This window comes from Lasioglossum baleicum, chromosome 16 (genome assembly GCF_051020765.1).
Source record: "Lasioglossum baleicum chromosome 16, iyLasBale1, whole genome shotgun sequence".
Lineage (NCBI taxonomy): Eukaryota > Metazoa > Arthropoda > Insecta > Hymenoptera > Halictidae > Lasioglossum > Lasioglossum baleicum.
In genome coordinates this window covers 7914041-7934817 of record NC_134944.1, presented here as the reverse complement: position 1 = coordinate 7934817, position 20777 = coordinate 7914041, and the positions used below count along the sequence as shown (strand labels likewise).

Sequence of the window (20777 nt, the reverse complement as noted above, 5' to 3'; positions counted from 1 at the left end):
TCTGTCGATCTTCCTCTCCCACTGCGTTCGTAGGAAGATCGTGAAGTCGCATTTTTCAAAGGTGACAGCGAAAGAGACAATGATGAGATAGAAGTCGTAGGAAGGTTCTGGAAAATCTTTAGAAGCTCTAGAAAGGTGCTACACGATGTTGGAAAAATTCTAGACGCTCCAGAAAAATTCTGAGGATTCTAGGATGGTGCTGAAGGATTTGAGTAATATTCTAGAGGTCCTAGGAAAGCTCTAGATCTGGGTTAGCAAAATTTAGGATATCTTAGGGAGGTTTTCAATGCTCTAGAAAAATTCGACATATCGTAGGAATGTTCTAGAGGCCCTCGGAAAATTTCAGAGACTCTCGGAAAATTTTGGAGACTCTAGGAAGGTGCAAGAAAATCTTGGAAGAATTCTGGAGATTCTAGGAAGGTGCTAAAGGATTTGGATAAAATTCTAGATGTTCTAGAAAGGTTTTAGTTGCTTCAGGAAAATTTTAGATATCGTAGGAAGCGTCTGGGTGGCCCAGGAAAATTCTTGAGACTCTAGGAAGGTGCTACAAGATGCAGGAAAAATTCTAGATGCTCTAGAAAAGGTCTAGCAATTTGAGGAAGATTGTAGAGGTTCTGGACAAATTCTAAAGATCCTAGGAAGGTTGTTAACGGATTTAGCAAAAACCTAGAAAGGTTCTAGTGGCTGTAGGACAATGCTAGAGACACTAAAAAAATTGCTGGAAGATCAAAGAAAAATTCCAAATGTCCTAGGAAGCTTCTAAAAGCTCCGGAAAAATTCTGAAAATCCTGGGAAGGTTCTAGAGGCTTCAGGAAAATTCTGGAAATCGTAGATAGACGCAGCAGAATATAGGAAATATTTTAGAGGTGCTGGGATGATTCTGCGGGGTCGCTCTAAATTCCCCAGAGTTGAAGATACTGGTGGGTTCCGCGGGGATGCAAATGGCGCAACGTTGATCGCGTAGCGAATTTCCTCTCGCGTGAAATACAGCGAGCATGTTGCGGCAGCCAGGTCGGCGTTCGCAGCCAAGAAACGAGCCGTATCGATGCACTACTAAATGCAAAGTCGATACTTATTGAACTCGGGCCGAGGGGAAACGCCAGGCGACGTCGAAGAAACGGCGGGAGGAGGAACGCTATCGTATTTCCGGTCGAGTACCTGTTTCGTCGCATAAACCAGCGCGCCCGCCACCGTGCTCGCACCTCGCTTTTCTCTCCCGAGCTTTTCCAGTTTCCTCTCGACTCCCTTATCGACTCCTTTTCGACTCCTTTTCACCGACCTCTTCCGCTCGGCCGTGTGTTTCGAAGCGTGCATTCACCGCCCTGCATCGTCGACTCTCGAACCACCCGGAAAACGAACGCGGCCAAAAGAAAAACGCTCTCTTCGCCAAGACTTCCCCCCTCCCCTACGGACCACCCGACTTGTCTAACCGAGATTTTCCGTTCGAAGTGAAAAAACTAATTAGTCTCCGATCGAAGTTTCGACGCGGCACGGCGTTTATTCCGCGCAGTTGTTCGAACTGGTCGAGCACCGAAGTTTTCCCGGCGCTTCGAGACTCTCGAAAACCTTCCCCAAGGTGCTCGGATACTTGACCCTCGACGAACCTAATGCTGTCACGATCGCAAATGCTGCGAGAACTTTCGCACCCTCCGCAGTTCGAAGCCCCTCGAGCGGCCACGCGTTTGTGGAACATCCGTAGCAGCCATTTTCTACAGAAAAACGTGTACACTGTTCGAGAAAGCTCTTCGATCGACTCTTCCATTATCTCCGAACAAAAAAAGGTTCGACAACTTCCATTTTCATGTCGCAACCCCTCGAGGGGAACATTTGTCTCCGACATTTTGCGGAACCGAAAAATCTGTGAACTTCTCGAAACGACCACACTATTTTTCGAAACACAAAAAAATCCGTGTAAAGGTATCGGCTTTACGTCGCAACCCCTTGGGGTCACATTCGTTTCGTTCTGCAGCTGCTGCGACGCGCCATTTTGTAGAACCGAGAAATATTTTCATGGCGCGTCGATCCGGTAGAAAGTTTCCGGTAGACTGCTATTTTTCGTTGAAAAACCCCTATCGAAAAATCGAGTTGAAATGTCTTCCAGTTAGTTCGAGGATCGTTTCGTCGTTCGAGCCGGCGCAGGTTCGGATAACAGAGGTTCCGGAATAGGAGCGAAGGGTTTAACGACCGTCTGTTCCGCAAAGCCGGTGACCACTTCGGCACGTACCGCAACTTTTTCGACTGCGTCGCGACTCGTCTCTCGTCATAGCGCGCAGCCCTTTCATTCCACTTTTCCTCTTTCTTCGGCGAGCCCCGTCGCTCTTTGCCGGCGGCTCGAGAGGGTCGTTAAGAGAAGCCAGGACAAGAGAAGGCAAAAAGCTCCCGGGTATGTAGCTTTTCCTCCTTTGTTTCCGAACAAAACCACTTAACCCGCGACATCCCGCTCCCCCTCGCACCCCCGGGACCTTCTTCCCGGTTGAATTCCCCGCGAAACAACCCGTCGCATCCACTTACAGCGATGGCCAACGCCGAACACCTTTCCAACCTGTTCGGTAATCTATAGTCTCCACAAATATTATTTCTGCTGCACGAGGTGCACGATTTTTTCTGAAAACTGGCAATTTTCTTAGGCTTCCACGTATATATTCGCGACGTTCTTCCGGTTGAAACGAGTCCAAACACGGTACAATTTGGATTACGTTTGGTTGTTTGATTCAGTAGAGGGGTGCCAAATTAAAGGCCCGCGGGCCGCACGGGGCCCGACAACCTATTCTATTCGGTGTGGCGTAAGGGGAGGCTTCTCTCCACATCGCACTCTGCGAACCGAGCCACAGAATTGAGGGGAAAGTGTCGCGTGACCGGGCCGCAGCGTGGGGGAATGGCATCGTAGAAGGGGAAGGTAGAATGAGGACAGTGGCGGCCATAATTTTTAATTTTCCTACACTATTCCGAAATTTCTACTGAATCTAAATGATCCTATCATTGAGTGCGAGCTTCCAGCTTTAATTTGAGCCCTCAAACTTTGGAAAATTTCCACCAGAAGTGCAAAATAAAAATGTGTGAATCTAACTAATTTTTAACAGTGAAATTAGAATTCGATGAGCGAAGTGAGCACAAATTGAGGGGAAAGAGTCACGTGACCGGGCCGCAGCGTGGGGGAATAGCGTCGTAGAAGGGGAAGGTAGAGTGTGGACAGTGGCGGCCATAATTTTTAATTTTCCTACACTATTCCGAAATTTCTACTGAATCTAAATGATCCTATCATTGAGTGCGATCTTCCAGCTTTAATTTGAGCCCTCAAACTTCGGAAAATTTCCACCAGAAGTGCAAAATAAAAATGTGTGAATCTAACTAATTTTTAATAGTGAAATTAGAATTCGATGAGCGAAGTGAGCACAAATTGAGGGGAAAGAGTCACGTGACCGGGCCGCAGCGTGGGGGAATAGCGTCGTAGAAGGGGAAGGTAGAGTGTGGACAGTGGCGGCCATAATTTTTAATTTTCCTACACTATTCCGAAATTTCTACTGAATCTAAATGATTCTATCATTGAGTGCGATCTTCCAGCTTTAATTTGAGCCCTTTCGAATACTTTCACCAGAAATGCAGAATAAAAATGTGCGAAATTAACGCGCGATGAATAATATAAGGTTTCGAATTCGGCAGTAATTTTTAATACTGAAATTAGAGTCCCGAGTGGGTTGGGCTTTAATTGGAAGTACGTCACGACCGGTCAAGTAACTCGAGTAGCAGGCGTGTTAAAATAGCAGGTGGAGCGATCCGATCGAAACCGACTTCCAATTTATTAGCGAGGCCATTAATCAATTATCGTAATTTCTGTCGGACAAGGAAAATCCCGTTCGCTGCTCGGACAGTTTTCTTTGGTCCCATTAAGGTAATTACATATTCCGTATCGATCGCGAGACCGCGACCACGACGCACGGTAAAATACAGCTCTGACCGGGCAAAAATCAACCGTTTCGTACAAACATTAATTTTCCTCCGAAGATATCCGAAACTCTGTCTACATTATCAGCAATTAATTCATTGTCAATTTATAAAATCAGTCGGGGCCATTGATAAAAGGATATAATACACACAATGACGAGAATAAAGGGACCACCGTTGGCAGTGATCATCTATCAAAATGGGATACCGCTGTTTATCTTTCGCGTTCTCGTTCCGGAGAACAATGAGAAATTAATAACGCAAATCATTATTTACTATCTCGTAAAATTGTCTTGCGTCACAATAAGTTTACCGGACCCGTCCGAATGGCGGATTCTAATAATTTTAATTTATAATTAATTCAAAAATATTGTCAACCGGTCTCGTTAAAAAAAAAAATTGTCAAAAGTAAATTTTGCTTGCCTCGTTAATAAAAATTGTTCAGATTAAAAAAATAAAGATAAATTTTGCAGATTACGACACGGTCATTGCATCCGGTTGCAAAAAATATTGTTGTGTTCTCTAAAGATGGACGAACACACCTGTAAAATTTCAAATTTCCAGGTTAACCAGTCTCGTTAAAAAAAAAATGGTTAAAAATCCTCCTGCGTCAAATTGGTAAAAATCCTCCTACGTCAAAGTTTTAAATTTTGCAGATTTCGACACGGTCATTGCATCCGATCGCAAAAAATATTGTTGTGTTCTCTGAAGATGGACGAACGCACCTGTAAAATTTCCAATTTCCAGGTTAACCAGTCTCGTTAAAAAAAATTGTCAAAAGTCCTCCTGCGTCAAATTGGTCAATTTTGCAGATTTCGCTACGATCGCTACATCCGGTTGCAAAAAATATTGTTGAGTTCTCTGAAGATGAACGAACACACCTGTAAAGTTTCAAATTTCCAAATTAACCAGTCTCGTTAAAAAAAATTGTTAAAAATCCTCCTGCGTCAAATTGATAAAAATCCTCCTACGTCAAATTTTTAAATTTTGCAGATTTCGACACGGTCATTGCATCCGATCGCAAAAAATATTGTTGTGTTCTCTAAAGATGGACGAACGCACCTGTAAAATTTCCAATTTCCAGGTTAACCAATCTCGTTAAAAAAAATTGTCAAAAGTCCTCCTGCGTCAAATTGGTCAATTTTGCAGATTTCGCTACGATCGCTACATCCGGTTGCAAAAAATATTGTTGAGTTCTCTGAAGATGAACGAACACACCTATAAAGTTTCAAATTTCCAAATTAACCAGTCTCGTTAAAAAAAATTGTTAAAAATCCTCCTGCGTCAAATTGGTAAAAATCCTCCTACGTCAAATTTTTAAATTTTGCAGATTTCGACACGGTCATTGCATCCGATCGCAAAAAATATTGTTGTGTTCTCTAAAGATGGACGAACGCACCTGTAAAATTTCAAATTTCCAGGTTAACCAGTCTCGTTAAAAAAAATTGTCAAAAGTCCTCCTGCGTCAAATTGGTCAATTTTGCAGATTTCGCTACGATCGCTACATCCGGTTGCAAAAAATATTGTTGAGTTCTTTGAGGTTGGACAAACACAACTGCAAAGTTCCAAATTTCCAGATCGTCTGTTCGCAAAAATTCTGTGAGATGTACGATAGTTTCGTTCGAGGAAAATGGAGGAAGGTCAACGCGTGCTGCTGCTTTGACGAGCGATCTATACTGGCGGCGAGACATGTTCGCGAGCCAATTTAGAGGACGTGTAACGTGGGTCGTTACGCTGCAAGGTCGGCCTAGAGGAACAAGGGAGGTGTGGGGTGTGGGTGGGGGGTAGAGAGGCGTATATAACCTAAACCTAACCGAAACCCCGGTACAACGATGTCGACCCGCCTGTTACAGATGGAGCACACGGACACGCCATCTTCCCCTCGTGGAATATCTCCGGGATCTAGGTCCTTTATCTATCCACCGCGACACGTTGCGACACAGCCTGTTGGACGCTTCCCAATTCAGCTAACCTCGAGCTACTGGGACCGTCGAGTCGACTCGCTGGTGTAAATAATTATCGCTTCCATGACCTAGTCACCGCGCTTCCATTCTGCCGCGGAAACAGGAAAAACGATTCGACGCTCTCGGGAAACTTGATTACGCTCGATCCGGCACCTATTTCGCGCTCCGACAACCAAATCCTCGGCCATGCTCGAGCATCCTTCACCTTTGTCTTCCTCAACCGAAATTCTTCACGTCTAATCCCTCATTCTCAACATCCGATCCTTCTTTAACACTAAACCTACCACGAGGCGTGAAATGACCCATTTTAGATATTTTATTTGACAATTATTGAGATTGTAAAGGTGTTTTCATGGGGGAATTGAATGAACATACTTTTTGACTCCAGTATATGTATATTATAGTAAAAATCGCACGAGATATTTAATCTTATTTTTATAATACCATACACATTAGTCACATTTGATGGTCGGTACGTTTAGTGTTAACCCTTCCATGGACCTTTCCTTCGAGTCATATTTTTATTGCAGAATAGTTAACATCATTTAGACAATTTCTAGAGCCTCCAGGAAAATTGTAGACACTCTAGGAAGGAGTTAGAAGACCTTGGAAAAATTTCGGAGGTCCTACGAGAACTCTAGAAACTCCATCGAGGGTCTAGGAGCTCCAGGAAAGTTATAGAAATCCTAGAAATGTTCTAGAGGGTCCAGGCAAACTCTAGACGCTCTAGGAAAATTTTAGAGGTTCTGTGGAAATGCTAGAATATTCAGAATAACTTCTACACATTCTAGGAAAATTCTAGAAATTCTAGCAATCTTGTAGAAGCTACAGGGAAATTCTAGACGCTCTAGGAAAATTTTAGAGGCTCTCGGGAGATGCTAGGATAATTCAGAAAAACTTTTGGACGTTCTAGGAAAATTCTAGAAATCCTAGCAATGTTCTAGAATCACCAGGAAAATTCTAGACGCTCTAGGAAAATTTTAGAGAGGCTCCGTGGAAATGCTAGAATATTCAGAATAACTTCCAGACGTTCTAGGAAAATTCTAGAAATCCTAACAATGGTCTAGTGGCTCTAGGAAAATTCTAAAGGCCCTGGAAAATGTGTATCACGCAAAGAACCGCAGTCTACTCGCTACAAGTGACCGACGTTACCTCTACGAAGGATCCACCGTCGCACAACGCAGAAACGTCCAGGAAAACGGATTTCCTTCTGGAGACGTTCCGAGGACCGCGTGAACCGCACTTCGCACGCGGATCACGAAGCGCAAGAGTGATTTGTCGCGCGTTTCCAAACCGAAACGTTTCCATCCGCGAATATTCGTCGACCGAGAGGGAATTCCATTCCGTTGATAAAACGCATCACCGTGGGGGCGAATCGGAAATTATTTGCAGCGCAACCGCGGGGAAGAGGCTCTCTCTTTGGCGCGGATCCACCGAAAAAGTTTCGCGAAACAATTTCCCGACGACGACGCCGACGACTCGTTCGATCCGATAAAACAGATCGACGGGAAACTTTGCCTCCGACGCCGACAGTTCCGAAGTTCCCGGTCGTCGTTCCAGCATCCGGCAAACATCGAAACACTCTTTCCCCGCGGGGGAAACTTCATCTTGTCCGAGGAATAATCGGCTGGGAGTTGCGATCATGTCCGTGAAAATGTGCCGGTCCAGTCGACGAATAATAGATACGCGGTTATGTTCTGCACGATATTCAGAAATTTTTTCTGTAAAAATTAATCGGACCTTTTTGAAAACAAGTACCTCATTCGAAAGTGCATACATTGCCATACTTGTACTAATTTTTTTGTAAAGGAAAGTTAAAAAGTGGCCGAGTGACAGCCTCTTTCCCGAAAATTGTTTTTTAAAGTCTCCACCCTTCTTTTTGAAGGGTGAACTCTCGTTAACAGATCTTTAAAAAATTTTTTCTGAAAAAATTAATGAGTTCTTCTTCAAAACAGGTACCTCGTTCGAAAGAGCACACATTGAGCTACTTGCAGTAATTTTTTTATAGGGGGAGGTTAAGAAATTCCCTAGTGGCAGTCTCTTTCCCAAAAATTGTTTTTTAAAGTCTCTGTCCTCCTCTTTGACGGGTCACGTCTAGTTAACAGATCTTTAGAAATTTTTCTTTGAGAAAATTAATTGGCTTCTGTTTTAAACAATTACCTCACGCGAAGGTGCATGTATTGCGCTACTTGTATGAATTTTTTTACAATGGCACCTTAGAAAATGGCGGCGTCACAGCGAGTTTCCCGCACTCTAGTTTCCAACACTCGGTCAGGGAGGAAATCGAGCTTCCCCGAGCGAGAAGCGAGCAATACCGGATCCGGAAGCGGACTGGCCGGCAAATTTCGTTAGGTTCGGCTCGTTAGGGTTGCGCGTCGCCAGAGAGGAGGGAATCGTCACGGGAAATTCCGTGGGTGGAAAAAGAAAATCGAGAAAGGATCCGAGTTATTAGAAGCAGACCAGGGGATACCTTCGAGAATTCCGAGGTACTCGTATCCAAGAATTCCGGGTTCGTGACCATGGTATGCATGGGTGGTCGCCAGCGAAAGGCTTGGTCGTTGTTCCCCGCGAAACAATTTTATCCTGCGTGCCTGGCTTAGACAGCCGCGAGAATTTCGCCGGGCTCTTGTGGAAATCCCAATATGTATCCAGTATGTATCGTCTGCGCGCGGTATCGCCGCGCCCTGTTCGCGATGCAAATATTTAAAGAGCCGATCGTTATTGCGAACGCACGCGAGAGGCGTCGCAGAAACGCGCCGATAGGAATTACAAACACGGGGCACCGGTGCACTGGCCTCTCGGAAGGTCGACACTTGTGTTTGCCGGCTCTTCGATCGGCGATCTTGCGATTTATCGCAAGCACGATATACAACGAAATTCTTTGGTGATGTTACTAGAACCTTCCTAAGGTATCTTGAATTTTCATAAAGCGCCTGGAGCTTTCCTAGGACCTCTAGAATATTGCCCAAATGTGTAGCACCCTTCTAGAGTCTCCAGAATTTTTCCTAGATTTTCTTGCAGCTTGATAGAGTCTCCAGAATTTTTCATACATTTTCTTGCACCTTGATAGAGTCTCTAGAATTTTTCCTAGATTTTCTTGCACCTTGATAGAGTCTCCAGAATTTTTCCTAGATTTTCTTGCACCTTGATAGAGTCTCTAGAATTTTTCCTAGATTTTCTTGCACCTTGATAGAGTCTCCAGAATTTTCCCTAGATTTTCTTGCACCTTGATAGAGTATCTAGAATTTTTCCTAGATTTTCTTGCATCTTGATAGAGTCTCTAGAATTTTCCGAGGGCCTTTAGAACATTCTTACGATCTCCAGAATTTTTCGTATATTTTCTTGCACCTTGATAGAGTTTCCAGAATTTTTCCTAGATTTTCTTGCACCTTGATAGAGACTCTAGAATTTTTTCATAGATTTTCTTGCACCTTCCCAGGGTCTAGAATTTTTCCCTTGATTTTCGTGCACCGTGATAGAGTCTCTAGAATTTTTCTAGGGACCCCGAACCGCCTCTCGAATTTGTAGAACGTCTGTAGGACTAATCCAGGATTGGCGGCCACGGAAAAACTCGCAAAAACAACGAACTGCAGGGAGACGAAAAAAAAGGCTAAGCTGCTAAACAGGGATCGGAAAGCGGATAAATCGTAAGAAGCGCATTCACGCAGACAGTATGCTCGGTGGTCGATGATTATTTAAGAACGTAGGAATAAAAGAATCCGCGTTAACGAAGCGGCGAGGGCAGACTGAGAAAAACCGAGCGGGCCTGAGGGAGAGAGCGAAAGCTGGTGGAATTTCGCGCGAAAACAGCACGTATTTCGAGCGGCTTTACTCTGCGGCATTCCGTGCGTGTCTGTGTGTGTGTATGCGTGTGCGCGAAAGCTTTTGGCTGGCAGCGTAATCGGAAAAGTTTAATGTACGTAGCCTGTGTGCGCACGGTCGCGGGCAAACGAGCACGGGCCGAAACGAAACGAAACGCGCGCGGTGCGGCCTTCCTTCACGCACAACACACAACGTAGCGCCAACCTGTGCGTTCAAACACATTTTACACGGTGACACACACGCGCCGCAGCGAAAACAACTCTCCGCCCCGAAATGAAGCAATTTGCATTCGTGCCGGGAAAATTAATATCTCTGCCATGCCGGGTCGAATTAAATAAACTCGTTAATCCGCCGCGGCACCGACAACAAACGAGAGAGAGCACCGGGTATCAACCGTTGCTGCGTTGGCCACGGCGAATTTCTGGACCTCACGGCGACAGATTACTGCCACCGAAAAACGACCTGCGCCCTCCCCCCCCCCCTCGCCCACACGGCTATGCTTTTTTACAAACCGCAGGGAAACAGACCAGTAAACCATCTGCGCTTTTCCACCGTACACCAGTCCTCCGCTGCCTGCTGTACCGTCGACGAAATTACTATGCGAGCAATATGATTTACGAAGAAACCCTTACGAGTTTCATGAAGCTTTGATAGCTCTGCGCTTGGAACGGTGTCCCAGAATTTTCTGGGCAGAATTCTGAGCCCAGAATTCCTTCAGCAGATCCCTGGAGCCTCCAGAATTTTTCCAGATTTTATAGCACCTCTCTAGAGCCTCCGGAATTTTCCTAGGATCTCTAGAATTTTCCTGAGATCTCTAGAGCTTTCCCTAGGACCTCTAGAATTTTCTTGGGATCTCTAGAGCTTTCCCTAGGACCTCTAGAATTTTCCTGAGATCTCTAGAGCTTTTTCTCGGACCTCTAGAATTTTCCTGAAATCCGTAGAACTTTTATGAGGATCTCCAGTCCTCCTGAGATCTCTAGAACTTTCCCTATAGTCTCTAGAACCTTGTTACAGTCTCTAGAATTTTCCCAGCGCCTCTAGATCCTTCATAGGATGTGTAGTATTTTTTCGTGAATCCTTTAGCACCAAGTTTAAGAAAGCCCAGATTTATCTCAGACTCTCTACAACATTCCTACAACGTGCACAATTTTCCAGAAGCCGCGAATTCGTCTTCCCATTCCGTAGGAACGCACGTTTTTATCCAAATGGCGGTCGGAATTCCGTTTAATCCGTTCCATTGAACAAACTACGGTCTAACAGGGTAACGAAGTTTCGCAGCCGCGGCTTTACCGGAAACTAGATTCCCAAAGCCTTTTCCCGCGACCGACGCGTTTCGATACTAGACGCGGTTACGCTGCGCGCGGATTCTCCGCTTCGCGCGTCGCAGATACGTGACCGGAATACCGGAAGTCGGCCAGAGAACAAGCGCCATTTCCTTATTTACCTTAGTCCATCGTGAAATTTCAATCGTGCTCTCCTTTCGCCTCGAACGGAATCCCGGCGATCCTACCTTACGGCGCGATTCACGTATTTTTTTCTGCACTGTTGGATCACTTCAAGTTCGAATTTCTCCATTTTTTCGATACGAGTCAGTTTTCATTTTTGTACCTAAATAACTCCACGCCAGAATTGCACGCTGCTGTACATAAATTGTACATGCAATTATCGGACTGACGATCTTTATGCAGGAGTGAAAGGTTCCGGAGGCTCTCGGAAAATTCTAGAGTACCTAGGAAAGATAACGAGGGAGATTCTAGGAAATTTCTAGTATACAAGTACTAGGAAAATTCTAGAGTGTCCAGGAAAAATTCTAGAGGCCACAGGAAAATTCTGAAGATGTTAGGAAGGGTCTAGATTCTCTGCGAAAATTCTGGAGTGTTTAGGAGGTGCTAAGGAACTTAGGAAAAATTCTAGAGGTCTTAGGAGGGTTCTGGAGGTACTAGAAAAAAGTTAAAATATCTTAGATGGATTCTATAATCTCTAGAAAAATTTTGAAGAAACTAGGAATTCTAGAGCTACTAAGAAAATTCTATTGGGAAGGGTCTAGATTCTCTACGAAAATTCTGGAGGTCTTTGGCAGGTGCTAAGGAACTTGGGAGAAATTCTGGTGGTCTTAGAAGGGTTCTACAGGTACTAGAAAATATTTTAAATATTTTGTATGGGTTCTAGAATGTCCAGGTAAATTTTGAAGGAACTAGGAAAAATTCTAGAGCTACTAAGAAAATTCTAGAGGGTCCAGGAAAAATTCTAGTGGCACCGAGGAAAATTTGCTGATCCTGGGAAGGTTAAAGGCTCCGAAGTTTCGCGGATATGTATTCGGCGTTTCGCGCGGCGAGTTTTTCAATTCCAAAATTTTAGTTAGTCGATCGTCCCAGAGCCGCGGACGTTCTTGCAACGCAACGGTCCGAAAAGCGAATGCTGTTCGTTGGTGTGCGTCGCAGTTATCGGTCCATTTGCAACCGATAGGTCGTCGTGTCGTTCCGATGGAAAAAAGCACAGGCTGCGCTATGAACGGTGAACGGTGATCGTGCGAACGCGGCAACGTGTGCGTGTAAGACCGTTCCGAGCGATTTTTCGGTGGGTCGAGCCTTTGAAACATTGATGAAACCTTTGTGACCCGGTTCGCTCGGATATTGCACGATATTCCTTTTTTGCCCGGGTTGCATCGATAAAGTCGCGGGCGCAAAAAAGAAAAAAAGGAACCGGATAGCCGAGCTTCGCCCGTGCGGGGATCCGTAACAAATTAAAAAGGAGGAGCCCGCCGTGTAACGCGAGAGTCGCCGGCAGAGCCCCAGGGCTGGTTCGCTACCGGAAATACATACCCCGAAAAATGGACGCAGGACGCCTAGCCAGCTCGACCATTATTCGAGGTTTTTCCCGGGGCCCCAGCAAAAATCACAGTCGCAATCCGCGACGTCGCCGAATTTATCGTGGCCTCCTTCTCTTACGCTTCTTGGTCCGCAGTTCTTCCTCTTCTCGCCGCGAATTTCCCTTATCGCGACCCGGCTGTGACCGACTTTCCGTCTTCTTCCCGAAAACCACCCAACCAGCGAACACCTAACGACTCCATCGACCGACCAACCCTGCATCCCGGTCCCCGACTTATTGTTTCGACCCCCGCGAAAATGGGAAATCGAAAATCGTCGATGGCTCGAAACCGCTTCGGCGCACGGGGCTGTTCCTCTCTAAAAAGGGGTAAATTATGGTATTGTACGTCACAAGTCAGAGACATAAGACATAAGGTGAATATTTCTGTCTAAAAAGTCAAGGTGACCTTGATATTTTGTCAGGAACTATCTTCTTCCGTAATTTTACATGCTGAGTTTGTAGATGTTTAAATATTGAAGTTTTGTCTAACAAAGTTTTTCGCTAGACTATTAAAAGTAGCGGAAAAATGAATTTCTAAAATAAAATTATATATTTATAGTGACCTTGATTTTTTGTCACGATCAATTTTTTTCCAAATTTGTACATACTGAGCTTGTAGATGTGTAAATACTGATAAAGTTTCGTTGCACACATTTTTTTGCTAGATTATCGAAAGTGGCTGAGAAATCAATTCTTAGAATAAAATTATATATTAATTATTGGGGTTTATATTTACAATCTTATGGACATATAGTAACCAACAAAATTCCTATTTTACACATGTGCATGTTCATAGCCCATCAATAATACTAAGAAGTTCAAAACAAAATGCACAGGAACATGTTTGAAAATGTTTATACGACCACGTAGCAAGGAAAGGCAGATTTCCCGTGGTGCCCCAGGAGAGAAAGGAGCGTAGCATACTTGGTAATGGTGGTATAGTGTTCGGAGGAGTCCTGTCGCACACCATGGGGACCTCGGGCTAACTTTCGAAATTATTACCGGCCATTTGTTAGACGGTTTGCTCGACCGCGGCAGCTGTTTTCCCGCGAATCAGTCTGTGGCTTCCGAGGGTATTAATCGGATCGAGCGTGTTACTCTCCCGAGCGAAGTACACATACACAAACACAGGCGTGCGTTTTTTCGTCGTGCGACTACGAATCGCGAACAAATCACCCCTCAAGACAAACTGCACCGGCGGACCCCGGGGAAAAACGTTTCGATCAGTTCCCGGGACCTCTTGTTACCCGGCTGGCCGACAACGTCAAACTTTTGGAAAGTACGAACGATAATCCGAAATTTCTCGTAAATTATTGCGGGGAAAAACATGTAACTATTTGTCATGTTTGCTCGGACAGAGCACAGCTGTTATCAGCTTTTTAAGTCGCATACTCAATATTTTTCCTCAAATTCTCACACTGAAGTCAGAAATCACACTCTACAAAGGTTTTAGAGGCTCTACAAAGGTTCTAGAGGCTCCACAAAGGTTCTAGAGGCTCCACAAAGGTTCTAGAGGCTCCACAAAGGTTCTAGAGGCTCCACAAAGGTTCTAGAGGCTCCACAAAGGCTTTAGAGTCTCCACAAAGGTTTTAGAAGTTCCACAAAAGTTCTAGAGGCTCTAGGGAAACTCTAGATAACCTAGAAAAATTCAAAAAAATCCTAAGACAAATTACCGAGGTTCCAAAAAAAGTTCTAGAAAACTTAAGAAAATTCTAAATATCCTTGGAAGGTTCTAGAGTCTCTGGGAAAAGTCTAGAGTTCCTAGAAAAATTCTAGAGACCCTAGGAAGATTCTAAAGGCTGTTCAAAATTTCTATAGATCCTAGGTACGGGCTAGAGGATCTAAAAAATATTCCAGCAATCCTTGGAAAATTCTAGAAATCCTAGGATGGTTCTAAGAGAAATCTGGGAAAATTGTAGAAGTTCTAGTAAGGTTCTAGGGTCTCCGAGAAAAATTCTGGAGATCCCAGGAAAAGTCCTAGAAGTCCTAAAAAATTCTATATATCCAAGAAAAGTTCTAGAACCTTTGGGAAAATTTTAGAGATTCTAGGAAAATTCTAGAGATGCTAGAAAGGTTCTAGAGTCTGCAGGAAAAATTCTAGAGATTCTAGAAAGGTTCTCGAGTCTGCTGGAAAAATTCTAGAGATTCTAGAAAGGTTCTCGAGTCTGCTGGAAAAATTCTAGAGATCCTAGAAAGGTTCTAGAGTCTGCAGGAAAAATTATAGAGATCCTAGAAAGGTTCTAGAGTCTGTAGGAAAAATTCTAGAGATCCTAGAAAGGTTCTAGAGTCTGCAGGAAAAATTCTAGAGATCCTAGAAAGGTTCTAGAGTCTGCAGGAAAAATTCTAGAGATCCTAGGAAGGTTCTAGAGTCTGCAGGAAAAATTCTAGAGATCTTAGGAAGGTTGTAGAGTCTGCAGGAAAAATTCTAGAGGTCCTCGAAAGGTGCTGAAGCATCTATAAAAATTGCTAGGAGCTCTATAATGGTTCCAATGGTCCTGGGAAGGTTTATCATTGCAAAGTTTGGTTTAATTGTTCCTCGTATGACTCTGTTCGACACTTCTAATAATAGACTGTTTCGTTTGCAGGCGTGCGACTGTTTGGGAATCAGCAAGGAGTGCGACTATTTCGGATTGAAGTACCAGAACGCGAAAGGCGAGGAGCTCTGGCTGAACCTGAGGAATCCCATAGAAAGGCAAACCGGGGGCGGTGTTGCACCCCTGAGGTTCGCGTTAAGGGTGAAATTTTGGGTTCCACCTCACCTGTTGCTGCAGGAAGCCACCAGGTAAGAGCAGAACTCTCATCACCACCTCTGCCAAACAGACTCCAACAATTGTAGCCACCGCGAGCCTAACTTCTTCGATCCTCCGAGGATCTCTTCGGAACCATCCCCTAAATTCATACAATTTGCTATTTTATTCACGTCACGAACCAATAGTTGCGCAAGAAATTTTCCAAGTTTTCCACGATATTTGGCAAATCTGCGGAAGAAATGAGAATGGGCGGCCGGACTTTTGCCGAAGCAATTTTAACCGAAAAATATCTACGAGTTTTAACCCTTTGCACTATTTCAACTCGAAAGTTAAACATCTCTTCCGGTCTAGAATATTTCCCATACTCAATGACTTTTTAAATTTTGTGGATACAATACCTAAATGTTTAGTAATTGATTAGGCACCTACATATCTAAATAATATTTGAAACAACGTTACCACTCGAGCGCTAAGGGTTGAAAAACTATTTCAACGGGGATCGAAGAATCCGACGAGTGGACAAAGGGTGTCCCGAGCGAATCGCGACAAATAAAAATTGGTCGATTTATTTTCCGCGCTGATCAGGCGAAACCCTGACGGTTGTTGCATCATCAAGAACCTCGACAAAGCGTTCGGAAGGAGCTGCGAGATAGGATCCGAGGAGGGAAGAGTTCGCAATCAGCAAATTTTCCCGGAAGTTCGCCTCGCATTTTTCGCGGAGGAAGGTTGTTTCATGGTTCTTTTCGGTATTTCTGAGATACAGGAAGCTTATTACGGGACACCCCGTGCATTCAGCGATCATATTATGCGGCGCAATCAGCGCGGCGACCGTACTTCGATCGTGGCATGCAATTTTGTACGTGCTCGTTCGCCGATTCGAAGAGGAAACCTCTCTCCGGTTCCCTCGCCTCCTCTTGACGATCGATCAATCGCGTACTCGACGAATCGAGCCGATTCCCAGCGCTACGCTCTCGAGGTTAGGGAGGATTCTTTCCGCGGGAACGATTTTCAATTCGACCAGAGAGCTTCGACTATCCTCTGCCTCGTTCTCCCCGAACCGAAATGTTTCTCGTCTACGAATCGACTCTCTCGCGAGTAAGAAACTCTCGGAGAGAAAGACTAAACTCTCGAGACGGGTCCCGAGGATTCGCCAGGACCTCCCCTGGAACTCTAACTATATCGTCGGTCTCAAGAATTCACATCCGTGCAGGATTCTTGTAGAGAAACTACCATTTTTCGTAGATCATGGTTTATATTAATTTCTACAAAGATTAGCGCTTTCTCCACGTTCGGGAACACTGAACATTTTTTCCGGTGAGTGAATCCTCCGGGAACTCGAAGATTGATGTCTCCCCTTTACAACGACGCCAAAAAGATCGCCCCACGATTTTTTTTAGTCCTCTTATTAAAGTTTGAACGCGGAAGCTGATCGGTTTTACACCATCGAACTTGGTTCTGGTTTTCCTTCCATGAAACAGTTTTAAAAAATCGTACGTCAATTTTTAAGATCTCGTTGCGAAGAGGAAGGTCCAATCTTCAAATCTGTGAAAGATTTGTTCACGAGAAACATTTTTTAGCTTTTCTACAGACGATTCAATGTGGCACAGTTTGTCCGTTTGATGCTACTTGATTTAACCAGCACCTGCTCCTCCAGCTCATTCAAACGTCGACAACTTGACCAAAACAAAATCGTACATCGATTTTCAAGATCTCATTCGAAAGAGGAAGGTTTGATCTTGAAGTCTGTGGAAGATTCACTCGCGAGATAAATTTTTTAACATTTCTGCAGAGTTTTAAAGAAACTCTAAGGAAGAAATTTTAAAGAAAATTGTGTCCTCAATTCTTTGCCTGCTACATCATGCAAAAATATGTTCGAGGAAAATGAACAAGGGTGTGCGAAAGTAGAGTCTTCAAGCTTTAAAATGAGTCCGAGTTTATCGCCGTGCGATTTTTTTCCACGAAATTACACGAGGTTGAAGATCGACGATGTTCAAATATTTTTTGGTTCCATATTTTAGAACTTGTTAGTTTTAATTACCTTTTTTGCGCGGTTTTTTGAGGAACATTTCTGACGATAATTGGATGGGAGCAAATTCGGTATCCGATCGATCGCTCGGACGGATCGAAATTGTAATTCGAGTTTAATCGCGGTCGCACGGATTGGCCTTGGCGAGGGTAAACTCTGCGACGAGTCGAGTAATGCCGCCGACACACGCGAATTAATTCGTCGCACGGTAATTGCGCGCAGCTGACGCGCTCGACGCAACGGCCGCGCGTCCAGCAACACGTGTTCCCAGATTTACACTGTCCTGGATCCCTGTCCTGTCGCCGGTGCTCGCGAAAAATCCCGGAAATCCTCCAACGAAATTCAATCAGCTCGCACACGCTGATCCTCCTCGAACCTGATTGTCGTTCTCGAACGCGATCCGTTCAAACTCGAACGAGATTGTAACAGAGAAGGATTAGAAAAAAGCGAGAAATATTTGTTTGTTAGCTAACGAGGTTGTAAACGGAAGCTGGGAGGTCGTACTTTATGGAAGATCCAATTAGGTTATTGGGAAACTTGAGATTTTTTTTAGAGATACTTCGAAGTTCAGCGAATTTTAAGGGGGTGCTTCGAATTGATGTTAGTTTGTTTTCGGGACGAATTTTTTAACGTTCGAGGACTTAAATTCAAGCTGGAAGATCGCACTTTCTGATGCGTCCATTTAGATTTGTAGAAAAATTCGAGATCACACAGAAAAAGGATGAAACCCTTATGAACCACTCGCTGAAAAATGTGAGGATTTGAAGGGCGTTGCTGCAAATAAATTTAAAATGTGTTCCAATAGGAATTTTCAAACGTTTAAAGGCTTAAATCGAAGGTTGAGGATCGCACTTTATGATAGTGTCATTTAGATACGTAGAAATATTAGAGATTATTTTAAACAATTGAAAAACCCCTATGAATCACTCACTGAAAAATCTGAGGATTTGAAGGGCGTTGCTGCAAATAAATTTAAAATGTGTTCCAATAGGAATTTTCAAACGTTTAAAGGCTTAAATCAAAGATTGAGGATCGCACTTTATGATAGTGTCATTTAGATACGTAGAAAAATTAGAGATTATTTTAAACAATTGAAAAACCCCTATGAATCACTCACTGAAAAATCTGAGGATTTGAAGGGCGTTGCTGCAAATAAATTTAAAATGTGTTAAAATAGGAATTTTCAAACGTTTAAAGGCTTAAATCAAAGCTTGAGGATCGCACTTTATGATAGTGTCATTTAGATACGTAGAAAAATTAGAGATTATTTTAAACAATTGAAAAACCCCTATGAATCGTTCGCTGAAAAATGTGAGGATTTGAAGGGCGTTGCTGCAGATCAATTTTAAAATGTGTTCCCGTAGGAATTTTGAAACGTTCAACGGCTGAAATCAAAGCTTCAGAGGCGGACTTTGTGATAGTGCCATTTAGGTTTGCGGGAAAAATTCGAGATCATACGGAAAAATTGAAAAACCCCTATGAATCGCTCGCTGAAAAATCTGAGGATTTTAAGGGGTGGCTGCAGATCAATTTGAAAATGTGTTCCCGTAGGAATTTTCAAACGTTCAAAGGCTTAAATCAAAGCTTCAGAATTACACTTTGTAATAGTGCCATTTACGTTTGCGGGAAAAATTCGAGATCATACGGAAAAATTGAAAAACCCCTATGAATCACTCACTGAAAAATCTGAGGATTTTAATGGGTGACTTGCAGACCATTTTAAAATGTGTTCCCGTAGGAATTTTCAAACGCTCAAAGGCTTAAATTAAAGCTTAAATCCTGCTCTTTCTTACAGTATCATGTATACTTGTAGAAAAATTCGTGGTCACTTTAAAAAATTGATAAATCCCAACGAGTACTTTGCAGGAGAAAGATTGATCCTTAAGGGGTCACGTCCAACCAATTTTAAAATGAGTTGCCGAACTTTCGAGGGCTTAAATTAAAGCTACAGTCAGAAAACTGCCACTGTTGTTGGAACCCGTGTTTGCAGCATGCACCGTGGGATTAAAACGGTAATTCGCGACGTTATGGAGGGAATTGGTACAACAACGAACGGTGTAGCATTCGCGGAAAGTAGTATGCCCTCGATCGGGGGCCCCGTAAATTGAAAACTGCGATAAGCCGATTGATTAAACGGTTGATTGTTCTCGGGAATACGGTGGCCCCGTCGTTATCGGAAACCGATGAATATTCGATTGTTTCGATCGTTATCTCTGCTCCCCTGCCTCATTTCCGAATTAATCCCGGGGAATCTTTTCGAAACTCACCGGTAGTTCTTTACCTCGAACGGCGAAATCGTTCCGAAATAATTCCCGGAATCGCCGACAACAACATCGTATCAGGCTCGTGATGAAGATTCTGAACAGAGTCTAATGAATATGTATGTTATTAACCCTCATCCGTCCCTCATTTCACGAATTGAATCTGTCCTTCGGTGTCAAATTCACACAGTGATGAAAGATCGATGAAATAACAAGATGAACAGTTATTTATCGATGTTCTTTGCATTCAAATTTTGCTGTACCATTTTCTTTACAGTTATAGTGATTAAAACGTTTCAGAAATGTCTTCCTATCTCTAACAATCGTAACAAATTGAAAATAACACATGGATGTTCTTAAATTTTAATGCTTTCACTGTATTAAATTACATCCACCAATTTTTGTCATAAATGCATAGAATCCGCACACGGTCTAGTTATATTAATTTCCTTCAAACCGAGATGAAATTCTATTTTAATTTCGTTAATGTACAGTTATTAGAGAAATGCAGGCATACAGTGGACATAAATTTTCTCCTTCCTCAGCAAGATTACGAACTGCAAAACAGTTCTAATCACCGAAACCGTAAAATAGATCGTCGGGCAAGGGGATAAACATTTCCATCTGGTACCTCGCTGGTAATCATCCTGCACAAAAATTCCCCCGTACACTCCGCAGTATTCTGTGATACGTGAGCAAGGTTTCCCGAAGTTCCACGGAATCGTTTCGCCGAGAGAAATTGCCGAAGTCCGTTCGCGCACGTGGTTTGTGCTCGGAGGAGGACCGGGCGCATAAAACGATCCGGGAATCTAATTTGATGGGACGAGGAGGGGAATGGGGTTTATTTCTCGCAGGGTCGAGATTAAGTCGTGGCCGAGGCATCGGGAGCAACGGGAAACGATAATTCCCGGAAGTTTCACGAGCCGTCGGGCGTCGCGACGCGAATTAGCGCGCGTACTGCATTAACGTCGTTTGAATATTTCCCCGTTAATATCTCCCCGGGCCGCTTAAACGTCCGTGTCGTCGACCAGAGGGACGAATTAACTTACGATCGTGGCATGAATATTTTAACCCGCGTCGGTCGACCGGCGAATCCGAGTCGACGAGATTAAAGAAAACGAGCTGGCGACAGAAATATGTGAAA

General features: G+C 43.8%; 1 protein-coding gene across 1 annotated transcript in view; it reads left to right on the top strand.

The window, feature by feature from the left end:
* The window catches only part of Dnr1 (E3 ubiquitin-protein ligase defense repressor 1), a 109533-nt gene that overhangs the window by 65873 nt on the left and 22883 nt on the right, over nt 1-20777 (top strand). Inside the window, exon 2 of the mRNA XM_076440681.1 lies at nt 15182-15378. Coding sequence (XP_076296796.1) covers nt 15182-15378 — 197 coding nt within the window. The remainder of the gene's footprint in view (nt 1-15181; nt 15379-20777) is intronic.